Source organism: Sinocyclocheilus rhinocerous, unplaced genomic scaffold (genome assembly GCF_001515625.1).
Source record: "Sinocyclocheilus rhinocerous isolate Xijiao unplaced genomic scaffold, SAMN03320098_v1.1 scaffold432, whole genome shotgun sequence".
NCBI lineage: Eukaryota > Metazoa > Chordata > Actinopteri > Cypriniformes > Cyprinidae > Sinocyclocheilus > Sinocyclocheilus rhinocerous.
The window spans coordinates 1881873-1896529 of record NW_015627225.1 but is presented as its reverse complement, the minus strand read 5'-3'; the positions used below and the strand labels follow the sequence as shown (position 1 = coordinate 1896529).

General features: G+C 36.1%; 1 protein-coding gene across 1 annotated transcript in view; it reads left to right on the top strand.

Moving 5' to 3' along the window:
- Positions 1–10490: 10490 nt before the first annotated feature.
- The window catches only part of msrab (methionine sulfoxide reductase Ab), a 45966-nt gene continuing 41799 nt past the window's right edge, over positions 10491–14657 (top strand). The window contains exon 1 of the mRNA XM_016529709.1: positions 10491–10853. Within this exon, the coding sequence (XP_016385195.1) occupies positions 10634–10853 (220 nt within the window). The 5' untranslated portion in view covers positions 10491–10633. The remainder of the gene's footprint in view (positions 10854–14657) is intronic.

Below are 14657 nucleotides of genomic sequence, written 5' to 3'. Positions count from 1 at the left end.
CTCAGAAGAAAAAAGTCATACTTTTTTGCATTGACAGGATGGTCACAGAAAATTTTTTTGGGGTGTACTGTGCCTTTAACACAATAGCTAGTATATCACAGTCAGATGATGCTCAGTTATTTCCTCTAATCATATCTGTAAAATATGATCCTGCTGGGTGAAAAAGGGATATAACCTATAAGATATTTTTAAAAGGCATTTTACAAAAGCTCTTTCTTTATGTTCCTCAGAAGAAAAAAGTCATACTTTTTTGCATTGACAGGATGGTCACAGAAATTTTTTTGGGGTGTACTGTGCCTTTAACACAATAGCTAGTATATCACAGTCAGATGATGCTCGGTTATTTCCTCTAATCATATCTGTAAAATATGATCCTGCTGGGTGAAAAAGGGACAGCACTGCAGCTTTAATTTGTCATACATGTATTTAGCACTAAAGCTCATACTAGAATAGAGTAGAGGATGTGATGCTAGTTATGGCAGTGCGCAGGGCAGTCTCCACTGTGCAGCTGAAAGCATGAGCGCTTCATTGCGGATGGATCGATGCCCTGCTCTCCCCCTGGGTCACTGGTGTCCTCCAATGCCCTTAATATTAGTGGCAATTTCATTAGCTCTGACCACATCGCTCTGATAGAGAGGGTGGCGGGGGTTTTGGGGTTTGCTGATTAAGTAGAACTGCAGAATTGTTGTTTTTTCATTGAAATGACATCTAATGGTGTCCCATTTTACATTTCTTTCATACCTCAGATGATTATTCGTTGTCTTTGAAGTCGAAGCTCTGGAATACTGCGTTTGGAATGGGATGTAGCATCTTCGGATGCTTCTTGAAATAATGATGCTCCTAGACCCTACAACATGACTAATTCCAAAAAAAGGATGGGAACTTCTCTTTCTATCTCTGTTTCTCTCTTCCTCCCTTTTTTCTCAGTACGCCCCAATAGTCAGCCCAGCAACAGCACACAGAAGCTCCCAAAAGCAACCCCCCTCTCGCCGCCTCTGCATCCAGTGACCCAGTTTCCACCCCCTCTCTAAAACAAATCACTCCATGACCCACTTCTTCGTTTCGCACCACTTTAGCGTGTGCATGTGCTTCGCAAAATTATGCATCTGTCTTCGCTCTGAGGTTCAGAGGCATTTCATCTGTGCGTTTGGTTATGGAAAAATACTGCTGGCAGTATAAAATCCCCCACATTAATAATAAACGCACAGAGAACTGGAGATTTTTCTGCCTTCTGTATGTAACATCAGTATGTCTGATTATGTTAAGACAGTCTTTCAAGGTCAGCGTTGCCTCATGACCATCTATAAACAGGATTTTTGCAATCACAATTATTTTAATCTTCCGTTTTTTTGTGGTTCGTCGTTGGATAAGTGCGTGATTTGTAATTAAAGTATGCCGTCAACGGCTGAATTCTTTTCTGATTAATGTATGTGATAATGCTCGTACTGCTTATAATAAGAACATGGCTGTGAGACTGTCAGAGGCGGCAACAGGAAGGCAAATCAATTTTGCGGTCTATTTAAGCAGAGAGACGAATGGTAATTTTTAATAATCAGCTACGCTCAGACGGTAGGTCACACATACAAACAAACTCAGTTTATAAGGATTATTAGGTAAACATTTGTAATATTTAATCGCAGCGCTTTTCTGTAAGGGCAGATGCATGATGTCAGACTCTTGAGTGGAGTTGATTCAGGTTTCATTTAAATGAGCAGTGGGCCACGGTCATCTTTACAAATTTTGACTCAAAGGTGCATCAATTGGAAAAACGTGCATCGTTAATTAATGCAGTGGCGTGAGTGTGTGTGCACTGCAGTAAATGAAAGGCAAGTGGGTCAGATTGACCCTGAAATAATGACTGCTGACAGGATACACATAACAGCAATGAATTTTCCTTAGTTAAATTCCACCAACCCATCTCTCTTTCTTTTTATTCTGATTTCTTTGGTATGTCAGAAACAAAATATAAATTTACTGTACATCTGTCAGTAGAGATGCAGCCATATTTACTATTTACGCCTTAAATATCAATATTTCATTTTATTAGCTAAATTCAAGCTGTTATTATCCCCATATTTACCCCAGACTAGTAATATTTTACCCCAGTTGTAAATCTTTAAAAAAAGACTCTTTACTGGAATTGTCTGTGCATGGATCCTAATTTCAATGCATTCATATTATAGTTTCAGACAATCAGCTGCAGTTCGGATTCTGCGATTGAGGGGTGTGGTTTATTTATTAATTTGGCTTTTTATCAATAAACTGCATTCATAAAAATGAATATTTATTTAATATTTAATAAAATTATTAATAAACACTGTAATATTTATATTACATTTGGGAAATTATAATTATAAAATACACACATTTTAACACGTTATAAAATGTAAAATGTATTATAAACAAGTTTAATAGTTTCCACAAACATATGTGACCCTGGACCACAAAAGCAGTCTTAAGCACTCGTTATATTTAATGTGCTCTTATGTCTGATCCCTGTTGTCATGAACATGTGTGTATACTTGTTTTGTCAGTGTCTTTGCACCTTGGTCCGTCAGAAACGACATTTCGTTCTTCTGTATACTGTGTATGTGGAAGAGTGACAATAAAGTTGAAGTTGAAGTTGAAGTTGAAGTTAAGTCGCTGGGGTATATTTGTAGCAATAGTCAAAAAAAACATTGTATGGGTCAAAAGCACTCGTTATATTTAATGTGCTCTTATGTCTGATCCCTGTTGTCATGAACATGTGTGTATACTTGTTTTGTCAGTGTCTTTGCACCTTGGTCCGTCAGAAACGACATTTCGTTCTTCTGTATACTGTGTATGTGGAAGAGTGACAATAAAGTTGAAGTTGAAGTTGAAGTTGAAGTTAAGTCGCTGGGGTATATTTGTAGCAATAGCCAAAAATACATTGTATTGGTCAAAATTATTGATTTTTCTTTTATGCCAAAAATCATTAGGATATTAAGTAAAGATCATGTTCCATGAAGAAATTTTGTCAATTTCCTACCGTAAATATATAAAAACGTAATTTTTGATTAGTAATATGCATTGCTAAGAACTTCATTTGGACAACTTTAAAGGCGATTTTCTCAGTATTTTGATTTTTTGCACCCTCAGGTACCAGATTTTTTTTGACAAATAGTTGTATCTAGGCAAAATATTGTCCTATCCTAACAAACCATACATCAAAGGAAAGTTTTAAGTATTCAGCTTTCAGATTTTGTATAAATCTCAATTTTGAAAAATTGACCCTTATGACTGGTTTTGTGGTCCAGGGTCACATATTAAGCAGCACAACTAGAGATAATAATAAGAAATGTTTGAATTACTGAAATAAATTAACTTTTCCACGACATTCTAATTTATTGAGATGAACCTGTATGTAGTGCTTGATGTAACACAGTAGATCATATAAAAACAAAAAATGCTATTGTGCATTTGGCTATATTATTTTATAAATATTGTTTATGCATTTCATGGCATCTTCACAGTACTTCCCGTTTTTTCATTGTAAATCTTGCTGACAGTGAAAGCCCTATAGGAGACATTAAAAGCCTGCAGCCACAGATTTCTGCACAAGAGCGGGGAGGAAAAGGATGACTATGAGGGGGAGGGAGGGAGGCCTGTGGCACGTGTCCAGATTAAACATAATCCCAGCACAGGATGCCAAAACAAGGCTTCAGGTGAGAGAGGAGCTCCAACGGGACGAGAAATTGGAGGGGGTGGGAGGAAAGGCAGGTGGCCAGGAAGACAAGAGCAGAATGAGAGTGAGAAGGTTTGCGTGTATTTGCCCTACAATATAATGATGCCCATTGGAATGGGACTAAAGGGTGGATTCAAATGTATAATTGTTATTGCAGGTGACTGAGGAAGTATATGATTATGTGTATATGTAATATGTATTTACATTCTAAAGATTTATTTTTGGTGTTTTGCCTTTATTATGATAGGACAGTTTAGAGCTGACAGAAAGCGAAGTGGGAGGGGGCAGGCGGGATCGGAAAAGGTCCACGAGCCAGGGTTCAAACTTGGGACGCCCGTAGCGCAACGACGCTGTATGTTGGCGTGCTGCCCACAAGGCTATAATATATTTGTGTTCAGAAAACTATTAAATATGATTATATTATAATATTAATATTAATTATGATATAAGGGTAAGATTTTTTAGTATTTTGAAAAAAGTTTCTTATGCTCACCAAGGCTACATTTATTTGATCAAAAATACTGTATTGTGAAATATTATTACATTTTTAAAAAAACTTTTCTACTTTTTGTAAATACTTATATACAATGTAATATATTAATATATATTATTTTAATATAAACGTAATTTATTTCTGTGATGGCAAAGCTGAATTTTCATTCTAATATGATTTGCTGCTCAAAAAAACATTTCATGACATTATCACCAAACAGTTACGCTGCTTGATATTTTCTGGAAACCGTGATCCTTTTTTTTTTCAGGATTCTTTAATAAAAATAAAGTTTAAAAGAACAGCATTTATATGATATAAAATATTTAAAATTTACATTGTAAATATGTAAAAGTCATTACTGTCACGTTTGATCAATTCAATGTAACCTTGTTGAATAAAATTAGAAGGTAAATTTACCTGTACACTTCCTGTAAAGTTATAAATCAATACACACTTGTTTCGGTAACACTTTATTTTAAGGTGTCCTTGTTACAGTGTAATTATACATATAAGTACTGAGAAATATTAATTAACTACATGTACTTACTATATGGTTAGGGTTAGGATTAGGGTTTGGTTTAGGGTTACTTGCATGTAATCATGCATAATGAATTGTTATTATAATAGTAAGTAAATGTAACGTGTAACAAGGACACCTTAAAATGAAGTGTTACCCTTGTTTCTTATGCTGTTTGAGGTGCCCTTCAGACTGAATATTCACACCATACAGTTTGGAATATCACTTAATATGGCCGAAAACCTTGTGTCTACTTGATGGAGCACATTTGAGCGATGCAAACATACACAGAGAAAGAAACATACCTAGAGATGCAGAGATTGACACGTCTCTGTCGTCTCTGCATACAGGATTATGGAGAAGCTCTAATCTGACCATCCCATGTGGGGTAAGAGTGTCTTACTCAAGGCAGCTCCGGAGTAAAAACAGCAAGGGTGGAGGGGGAGGGGAGGATGATATCTGCTAACCAGTTAACGAGTTCAGCTAATCCTGGAGTGGGATTGGGTGGATGTGGCCCTGGATTGGACACAGCGGTTGCAGTGTGACCTTCACGGACACACTGATGATACATTTCTGAGTGAGTGAGGAGGGAAAGGAAAAAAGGATTTCTTTAGTGGTGACGCAGAAGCGTGATTTATTTTTTTTAATTAAGCATCTCACTCGAGTGAGACCAGCAAAGCCACAATTATGCTAAAACACCCAACAGTCGATTGCCTCTTTTCTTTCTCATGTTAATCAGAAAGAAATGTGTGTATGCCGTAAGCAGTCAAAGCTTAACAACACTTTCAACTGTAGCATAGATGACTTCACAAAACAAATCAATGTTTAAAACTGACTGTCAAACCCGGTGCCATAAACACCAGGCCAATCCATTCAGAAATGGCCTTAATTAATCTCTGATTAACTCATCCTGTGAATCCATTTATCACTTGCACTCACCTTTTCCCTCTTTGAATACCTACCTATTTCACCTTCTCTTTCTTGTTCTCAACCGACAGTAATCTGTCATTAACAAAATCCATAGCCCTCTTGTATTTTTAGAATACGGTGATCTGAACCTCCAGCTGGTACGAGCAGCATCTGCCAAGAGCATAAATGTAAACGATCAGACGTTAATGGCCCTCTAACGGTAACAAGGAGAACGAATATAGCTGCAAATCTACCCCCGTCGTTCCTTTTGAGAGACCTCGTCTCATTTTTTTTTTTTTTTTGCTCCAATCCATGAGCCATGAAACAACAGTTTTGTTGCCATTTATAGAAACACCAGTTTCTCGAGATAAGAATCGCAAATACAAAACAACAGAAAGAGAGATGTCTTGATTGAATGCATAAGTTTAATGCAATCTATTTTGACAATATTCTGCACCAAAATATCTCTACTGATAATGGAAACCTACAGAGTGTTGTGTATCAGTAGCACAGTCCATCTTTGCCTGCTATCATGTCAGGGACAGAGAGTCCCTGATTTTGTCTTCTTTTTGCTTTTTTCTCAGTTTAACTTTAAGTTAAATTAGTAAAACTGTCATTTAATTAAAATTTTTTATTTAATTAATTACATGATATGCCAGTTAAGTAAGCAAATTAATCATAATTTATTGCATATATTAAAGGAATAGTTCACCCAAAAATGAACATTTGCTGGAAATGTACTCACCCTCAGGCCAATCAAAGTTGTAGATGGGTTTGTATCTGCATCGGAACAGATTTGGAGAAATTTAGAGGAGCATTACATCACTTGTTTACTATTGGATCCTCTGCAGTGAATGGGTGCCATCGGAATGAGTCCAAACGGCTAATAAAACATCATAAGTAATCCACACAACTCCAGCCCATCAATTAACATCTTGTGAAGTGAAAAGCTGCATGTTTGTAAGAAACAAATCCATCATTTACCTCTTAAGACCCGGAAAAACATTTTAGGAAAAAATTTGTATTTTTTCATGTCATTACATTGTTTAGAGCATTAAAAAAATGTTTTAAAAAAAAATATTAAAAATGATATTTCATTCATAAGTTATGCTACGTCCTTGGTAGAGGACATCGGGACTCAATTTCTTAAAAAAAAATAAAAAGACATGAATGAACATGCATAGGCAAAAACAATAGATTTTTTTTAAATCACCAATACATTTTTAGTTTTCAGGATTTTTTTATTTTCTTTGTATAAAGATAATTCTAAACCATGTTATAACAGAATGATTTGATATACCATTTTTCTTCATGCAAAATGTGTGTAAAATGGCCACAAACAGGTTTTCTCATTATATATAATGTATCTATAAACTAAATCTAATTTGCATATTAATGTGTTTTTGGGGCAACATGTAATGAAAAAAGAAGTGTAATAATGGGAGTAATAATTGACAAGATTTTCATAATAATATATAATATTTCATAGGAATATTGAAATATATTTTCTTTCCCTATTCATTTGTTGTGTCTCCCAAAATGCGTAATAAACATGCTTTTAGTCCCGGTGTCCTCAACTGAGGACATGTATGAAATCAACGTCCTGTTTCGTAACAGAAAGTCATATTTTGATTTGAAACCCCATAACATTTTCCTGAGATGTTGATTTATGACACACAGTTTAAAAATTAGTCAGATTTAAATGATAATTACAAAATATTATCATATTTCCATAAGAGTGTCACTAAATTAATATCAGACATTTTTGAAGACCAAGGAGAGGGAGTGGTCATGGTGAAACATCCAAACATTTAGTATCTCTGAAAAGCCCTGAATGTGCTCTGTACAGGACATATTATGGATAGAGGACTTGTATTTTAGCCGAAAACAACGGTTTGAAGATGTTAACTGATGGACTGGAGTCGTGTCAATTACTTGTGGGTTAATGTGATGCTTTTATCAGCTGTTTGGATTCTCATTCACTGCAGAGGATCCTTTGATGAGCAAGTGATGTAATGCTAAATTTCTCCAAAATCTTTTCAAACACAACTACATCTTGGATGACCTGAGGGTACTATTTTTTTTAGCAAATTGTCATTTTGGGGTGAACTGTTCATTTTAATATTTGCAGAGAAAAGCCCATATATATTGGACTAATCCTATTACATTTGGAAAATAAAATAAAGTGTGTGAAATATAATGTTCTCAGTGCCACTGCGCTCAACAGGCAGCCCAAACGACGTAACAGCCCCCAAAGAAAAACACACTGCTCCAGTCAGGCATAGGCTGGACTAGATCGTTCGTTGCATTATGGCTAGACAATAATTTAAAGGGGTCATATGATGCTGCTAAAAAGAACAGTATTTTGTGTATTTGGTGTAATGAAATGTGTTTATGCGGTTTAAGGTTTAAAAAAACACATTATTTTCCACATACTGTACATTATTGTTTCTCCTCTATGCCCCGCCTTTCTGAAACGCGTAGATTTTTACAAAGCTCATCGGTCTGAAAAAGCGAGGTGTGCTGCGATATACATTACCAGTGTTTCCCATACATTGATTTATTTGTGGTGTTTGACTTCGTTGAATAAACATGATAGCACTGCATGTTTCAAAATCAAAACACAGTGCAGGTGTTTTATATGAATGTCTTTGAAGGGAACCAACTGTCTTCAGAAAAGTTTCGATGGCATTTTCATTTTATCTGATAAAGCAGCGTTCATGAGCACAGCGCTGCTTTGTGTACAGCTGTTAACGGGGAAACCACTGTTACTACCGCTCCAGAAGCGCCTCCTGCTGGCAGATAATGAGCCCGTCTCCAGAAACATGTTTTTGTTGTTGCTCACTCTTTGTTTTTGTTTTCTGCAGCAACTCTGAGCACTTTTCATATTCTTTATCCTGGCTGAAGCACTTTTGTTTCAATCTATAAGAATAATCAGCCTATGTTATAGATTAAAGTTAAATATATTCATATTATTAAGGTGAGCCTGAGAGTCTTTTACATTTATTTGACAGTGATTTCACATTTCTTTTGTTTGTATGAAGGCTAAATACAAATAAAAGGTGAATGTTAATTTATTTGTGCAGTTTTTTTCCTAAAATATTATATAGTTTTATAGGAGGAGGTTTCATAGGTTTGGCAAATTCATTTTTCAGAAGTTTTAGGTACAGACATCTGTTGTGGGCATTCTTGGCAGTTTGAGGCTTTTTAAAATATTGTTCCTGTTGATATCAGAATTATGGAACTAGACGAAAACAAGGAGACAAACACACTCTACAAACTATCCCTGCAGCATTTAGGCAGGCATTTCCAACTGATTCAATATTATTAAGGTGAGCCTGAGAGTCTTTTACATTTATTTGACAGTGATTTCACATTTCTTTTGTTTGTATGAAGGCTAAATACAAATAAAAGGTGAATGTTAATTTATTTGTGCAGTTTTTTTCCTAAAATATTATATAGTTTTATAGGAGGAGGTTTCATAGGTTTGGCAAATTCATTTTTCAGAAGTTTTAGGTACAGACATCTGTTGTGGGCATTCTTGGCAGTTTGAGGCTTTTTATAATATTGTTCCTATCGATATCAGAATTATGGAACTAGACGAAAACAAGGAGACAAACACACTCTACAAACTATCCCTGCAGCATTTAGGCAGGCATTTCCAACTGATTCAAACAGGGCAAAGCAAATCACCGTAACAAATCATGATTAAAAAATTGTAAAAATCAAGGAAATTTCACTGGCATTTCTTTCTTTTTGCTGTATTGAAAACATACCGAACCGTGAAACCACTGTATCGTATCGAACCGCACCGTGAATTTTGTGAACTGTTACACCATATATATATATATATATATATATATATATATATATATATGTATATACATTTCACCTCTCTTAGTATTTAATCATTAGTATATCTGTTTCACAGCATCTCACAGCTTCCATGAACCAGTGATTTCCTCCTCGGGTTTTGTTTTAGCACTGCTGCTCTTGTTAGCGTGCATTTGGTAATTATATCTCATTTGCAAAGCAATTTCAAAGCCTCTCTTTCTGCCCTTAACACCTCTACAGGTGACACTAAACCTACTCCTTTTCTCAGATAAGAGGCTGCAATTTTAAAAGTGAAAATAACAAATTACAACAAAAAGCCAGATTTTTGTCTTTCTTTCATCCTTCTAGTCTGAACACGCATGGTGTAATGCATATTTGCTTTTAAAAACATGAATAATTCCTCTTTTTTCAAATGTTCAAGATGCAATTCTTACACAATACATGTATGTATCTATCTATCTTCTTAAAATATGGTTGAAATGAACAGAGCACTGTTCAGGAGTATCTGCAATCCAAACATAGAAAAGAAAAGCCACACTAACTGACATTACAGCTACAAATCTTAAAGTTTATAGGATTCTGTGGATCACTGGTGGTCTACATGTTAACCTTGTTTAATATTTCAGTGCAGCTTGACTTGAAGGGTGATTTGACTTGAAGGGTGAAACACAGCATCAATACATATACAGTGAATTTAATGTTGGATAATGACTTGAACTGACACAATTTTAGCTTTTTCATGGCGCTATCTTAAATTAAAATGAGAATTCAACATTTAAGGAAGGCAAAGCATCCTTTTTGTCAGGGTTTAGAGGCGGTGCCTTTATTTTGACACTTGTCACTGAATAAAGCCACCACTGCAATGGAAGGAAATAATGCAAGTATTTGCATGCACAGAAATAGCAATAATCATGATGAATGTATTCCAGATGCTAATTTTAATGTATGCAGCCGCGCTCCTCTACGACAGCACACAGATGCTCAGTTTTGCTGTAGTGACGAGGGTGCTGGAAGCTCATTTGCATGCCGAACTGCTATCTTAATGTGGATATTTATTTTAATTTAATTTCTTACCCGCACATACCGCACGGGAGGCTTTTGTGGCAAAGTCACATTAACCTCCGACTAGTTAATATTCATCTGGCGAAGTCCCCCCAGCACTTGATGAATATTCATGAGGTGGGCGAGGCCGTCCCCTCACTCCTCCTCCAGCTCCATGGCGCTCGCGCAGACATATTTATTTCTGCAAGCAGGAGCGCACGCGGCCATCATCCTCATCGTCCTGCAGCTAGGTCTGCGAGTGACAGTCGCTCAGCTCAGTATGGCAAACAAGAGCGTTTTGACCACCAAAGAGCGCTCTCTGAAGGGCAGGGAGGAGAAAATGGTCGTGGCAGGTAAATTCCGTCTCTCGTGAAATGTCAAGGGACACTGATGTTAAAGCAGCTTGATTTGACACTCGTGCGTTTCTCATAGAATAAACTCGTATGCCACATTACATCCGGGACATCAGGACAGTTGACGGCAACTTCCGCATTCAAACAAAAACCATGGTTACCGAAATACCGGTGTCGTGCCGAAAATTGATCGTCTGCCGAAAACAGATTGCTGTCCGCGTCCGTCCGTTTTACACTTGCCAAAAAGTGATTACAGACTCTACTTATTGAGTGAACTGCTATCTCTGCCTCAAAATGACTTGATTTCATTCATGGTTGTTATATTTGAGAGATTATAGCTCATTCATTCTTTTTTGCCTGTTGAAATACTTTTTGACAACAACCATGAATGAAATCAAGTCATTCTGAGGCAGAAAGAACAGTTCACTTTTTGGCAAGTGCATTTAAAACGGCATTTTATGGGTTTTATTGGCCATTTAAAGCCATTTCAACAGGTAAACAGGACTGAATGAGCTATAATCTATCAAATATAACAACAATGAATGAAATCAAGTCATTTTGAGGCTGAAAGAACAGTTCACTCAATAAGTAGAGTCTGTAATCAGTTTTTGGCAAGTGTAAAACTGCATTTTATGGGTTTTATTGGCCATTTAAAGCTATTTCAACAGGTAAAAAGGACTGAATGAGCTATAATCTATCAAATATAACAACAATGAATGAAATCAAGTCATTTTGAGGCAGAAAGAACAGTTCACTCAATAAGTAGAGTCTGTAATCACTTTTTGGCAAGTGTAAAACGAACGGACGCGGATGGCAATCAGTTTTCAGCAGACGAACAATATTCGGCACGACACCGGCAAAATGACACACTTGTAGTTACTAATATCATAATGAGTATAAAATCTCATTCATACACCGTAAAAGGCTTTAAAATCTCTGTAGCTTTGTATAATTGATTTGATGAGACGAGATGGGGTAAGTTTTGGGCTTTGAAACTTTCTTGTCATAACAGAACAGGTTTTTGGACAAATTTCATAAAAGCCTAGTAAACTTCTAATAATTGTCAATACTTGGGTTAACTGAGACGTGTCACCCAATCTTATTTGATACAACTTTATAATGTTTTTAAATATAAGTTGATATAATTTGCCTGTTTCATACTAATGCCATAACTGAGTGAAAAAACACCAAATTAAAAGTAATTTAATATAAAATAAATTTATTTAAGTATTATTATTTACATGTATTTATAATGATATAACAGGATGGGCATAACTCAAAAACTAGGCCCAGTTGGCTACTAGGCACTCTCTGCCCTTATTCCAAAAATGGTTGTGGTGTCCTCTACTTTAAATAAATAAATGTATGTAATCACCAGCAAACAACCAGGTGATTATGTGCCTTCAGATATAGCCATGACAGTTTTGCTGGCCTGGTGCATCCTGGGAGTTCTGGTGCCCTAGCAGTGTCCAGGGGCCCATCTGTGCATTATGCGCATGAAAGCTCCGCCCCCGTCACGCATTCCCGGCCCTTCTGTCGAAGCAGCTCGCTGTCACGGCATGGCGGAAGCTTCCGGGCCTCTGCATCCATGGGGGGTGGAACAGGGTTTTGGGGAGGATGATCAAACCTTACCTGCTGTTGCCATGCTGGAACAGTTTCGGCCAAGAACTGCCTGAGAAAATGTACTGATGTCATCGCCACAGTCACGCCTCTTTATTTAAATGTCTTTATTAGCAGTCTATTTAAATGTGATGTATCCAAATATGCATTTCATTAGATGTTGATGTTTTGTGCACAGCGTTTGCATGCAAATCTCTTTCAAATCTGTTTATTTTTACTTTTACTATTTTAGTATGAGAGCAGAGCAGCTTGAGGAAAACTTGATATTTAATGGAAAAATACATGTTTAGGATTGTAATTAGCGCAGGGCGATATGGCCAAAAAAATTATCACAATAAAATGTTTTCATATCAGCTGATATCGATAATTATCACGATAAATTTCAAATCTTTATTTCTTTCAAGCTTAAAGGCAGATTTGTAACTTTCTAAGTGGAAGTTGTAGAAACCAGACCGTTAATTGTGTTTTTAAACTGCTCTTTAAGATGACAGACACTTCACGTTTTTTTTTTTTTTTTACAGTTTTCATTTTTCAATTTTCATTTTTCCTTAACAAAATATACATATATCTTAATAGAAAAATGAATTTCTTAGTTTCTGCATGTTCTAATGGGTGATATTGTTTCAAGTCATGAAACAAGTTTGTGTTGGTTGACTTTGATGATGCGTACCTTCATCACAGTTTGCAGTGCAGGCTGCAATATTGATATTACATTTTTTCTCTCTTAGAAATTTGACAGTAGTAGTAACATCTGTAAAAATTGTAACAACCTCATTTTTGAAATGTAATTATTCTGACTGTTTGAGGCCATTGGTCTTCCATAGTAGCATACATGCACAGTTGCTATAGCTTAATCACACAAAACACTGTAATTATATTCTATTACTGCTTTAATACATTTAATACATGTCTACATTGATAATATAATATAATTTAATATGAATTTCCCACATTTCTGCACAAATACCATGGTGCAGTTAGTGTTACTACAGTAAATCCATGGTAAATAATGGGGATTTGTAGATTGAAAAGCCTTCTGACTGTATCGTTGCGCACAGTGTTTCTGCTGTTTGTCAGCGCCGTTTCATCTGGCTTTAAACTCGTTTAAATCACTGAGTCATTTGTGTTGTCTCACATCACTGTTTAGTGTTCACGTGACCAAGACTCATAAGTGAGTAAACGCATCTGCTCTAGTGAGCTTGCGCTGCGCTGCAGTTTGAACTTTGAACTGAGTGGATAAATGGTCCGTTTGGTGAGGTTCAAACGAGTAGAGCTGTTTCATTCCGCTTTTGTCGCATAAACATTGTATAGAACATTTATCAAATTCTTGTTATCGTTTTATCGAGGAAAATTATATCGTGAAAATTATCGTTTTATCACCCAGCCATATTGTAATTAACTAACTTCATTAAATTGAAGTTAATGAATAATTTGGGTAATTTTAGTTATGTTTAGCCTTGTCAGACTTGTCTGTATCATTAGCATTACTTGTGATTCAAATCCTTATTTTGGGAAATTATTCTTTCATTGGGCCTCATTCATGAAACACAAGCAGAACGATTTTTTGTGTAAATCATTCAGAAAAAAATTCTGACGCAAATTTTCGGATTCATCAAAATGTTCGTATTTTGAAAATGTTAGTTGGTATGAAAGAAATTTACACCTGCTCCCTACCATGTGTAAATGGTGCATAAAACATTCAAACGTTCTGTATTCTTTTAGACAAACTGATGACACTGCATTTTTATGAACTATGTATTAGAATGATATTTAACGAGTTCATTTGCCCTGTCTTTTTTCGTTTTTTACTCTTTAACTTTGGGTAAAACGCAGAGCTCGTCACTGTCCCTTTTTACACAGCCGTCCAATCACAGTGGAGGAGGGGCAGGACAAACATTACATTGACCAACCATGATCATACTTGTACAACACAACAATGGAGAAGTTAATATTGCTGGTTACTGCATTTTTATATTCAGTTATATTCTTCAAAATAAGATACTCGTAACATGTTACTGCCTTGAATATTCCAAATCATAGCAAACAACGCGTCACTCCAGAAAAATGCAGTGCCTCCAAAGCACCACCAGCTGGTCGTTTTCAGAAGAGCACCAGGCATTATGTCAGCTGGCAAAAAACGCTCTGGTGTAGACACGTTAATTTATTAATTTATTGTTAGGCATA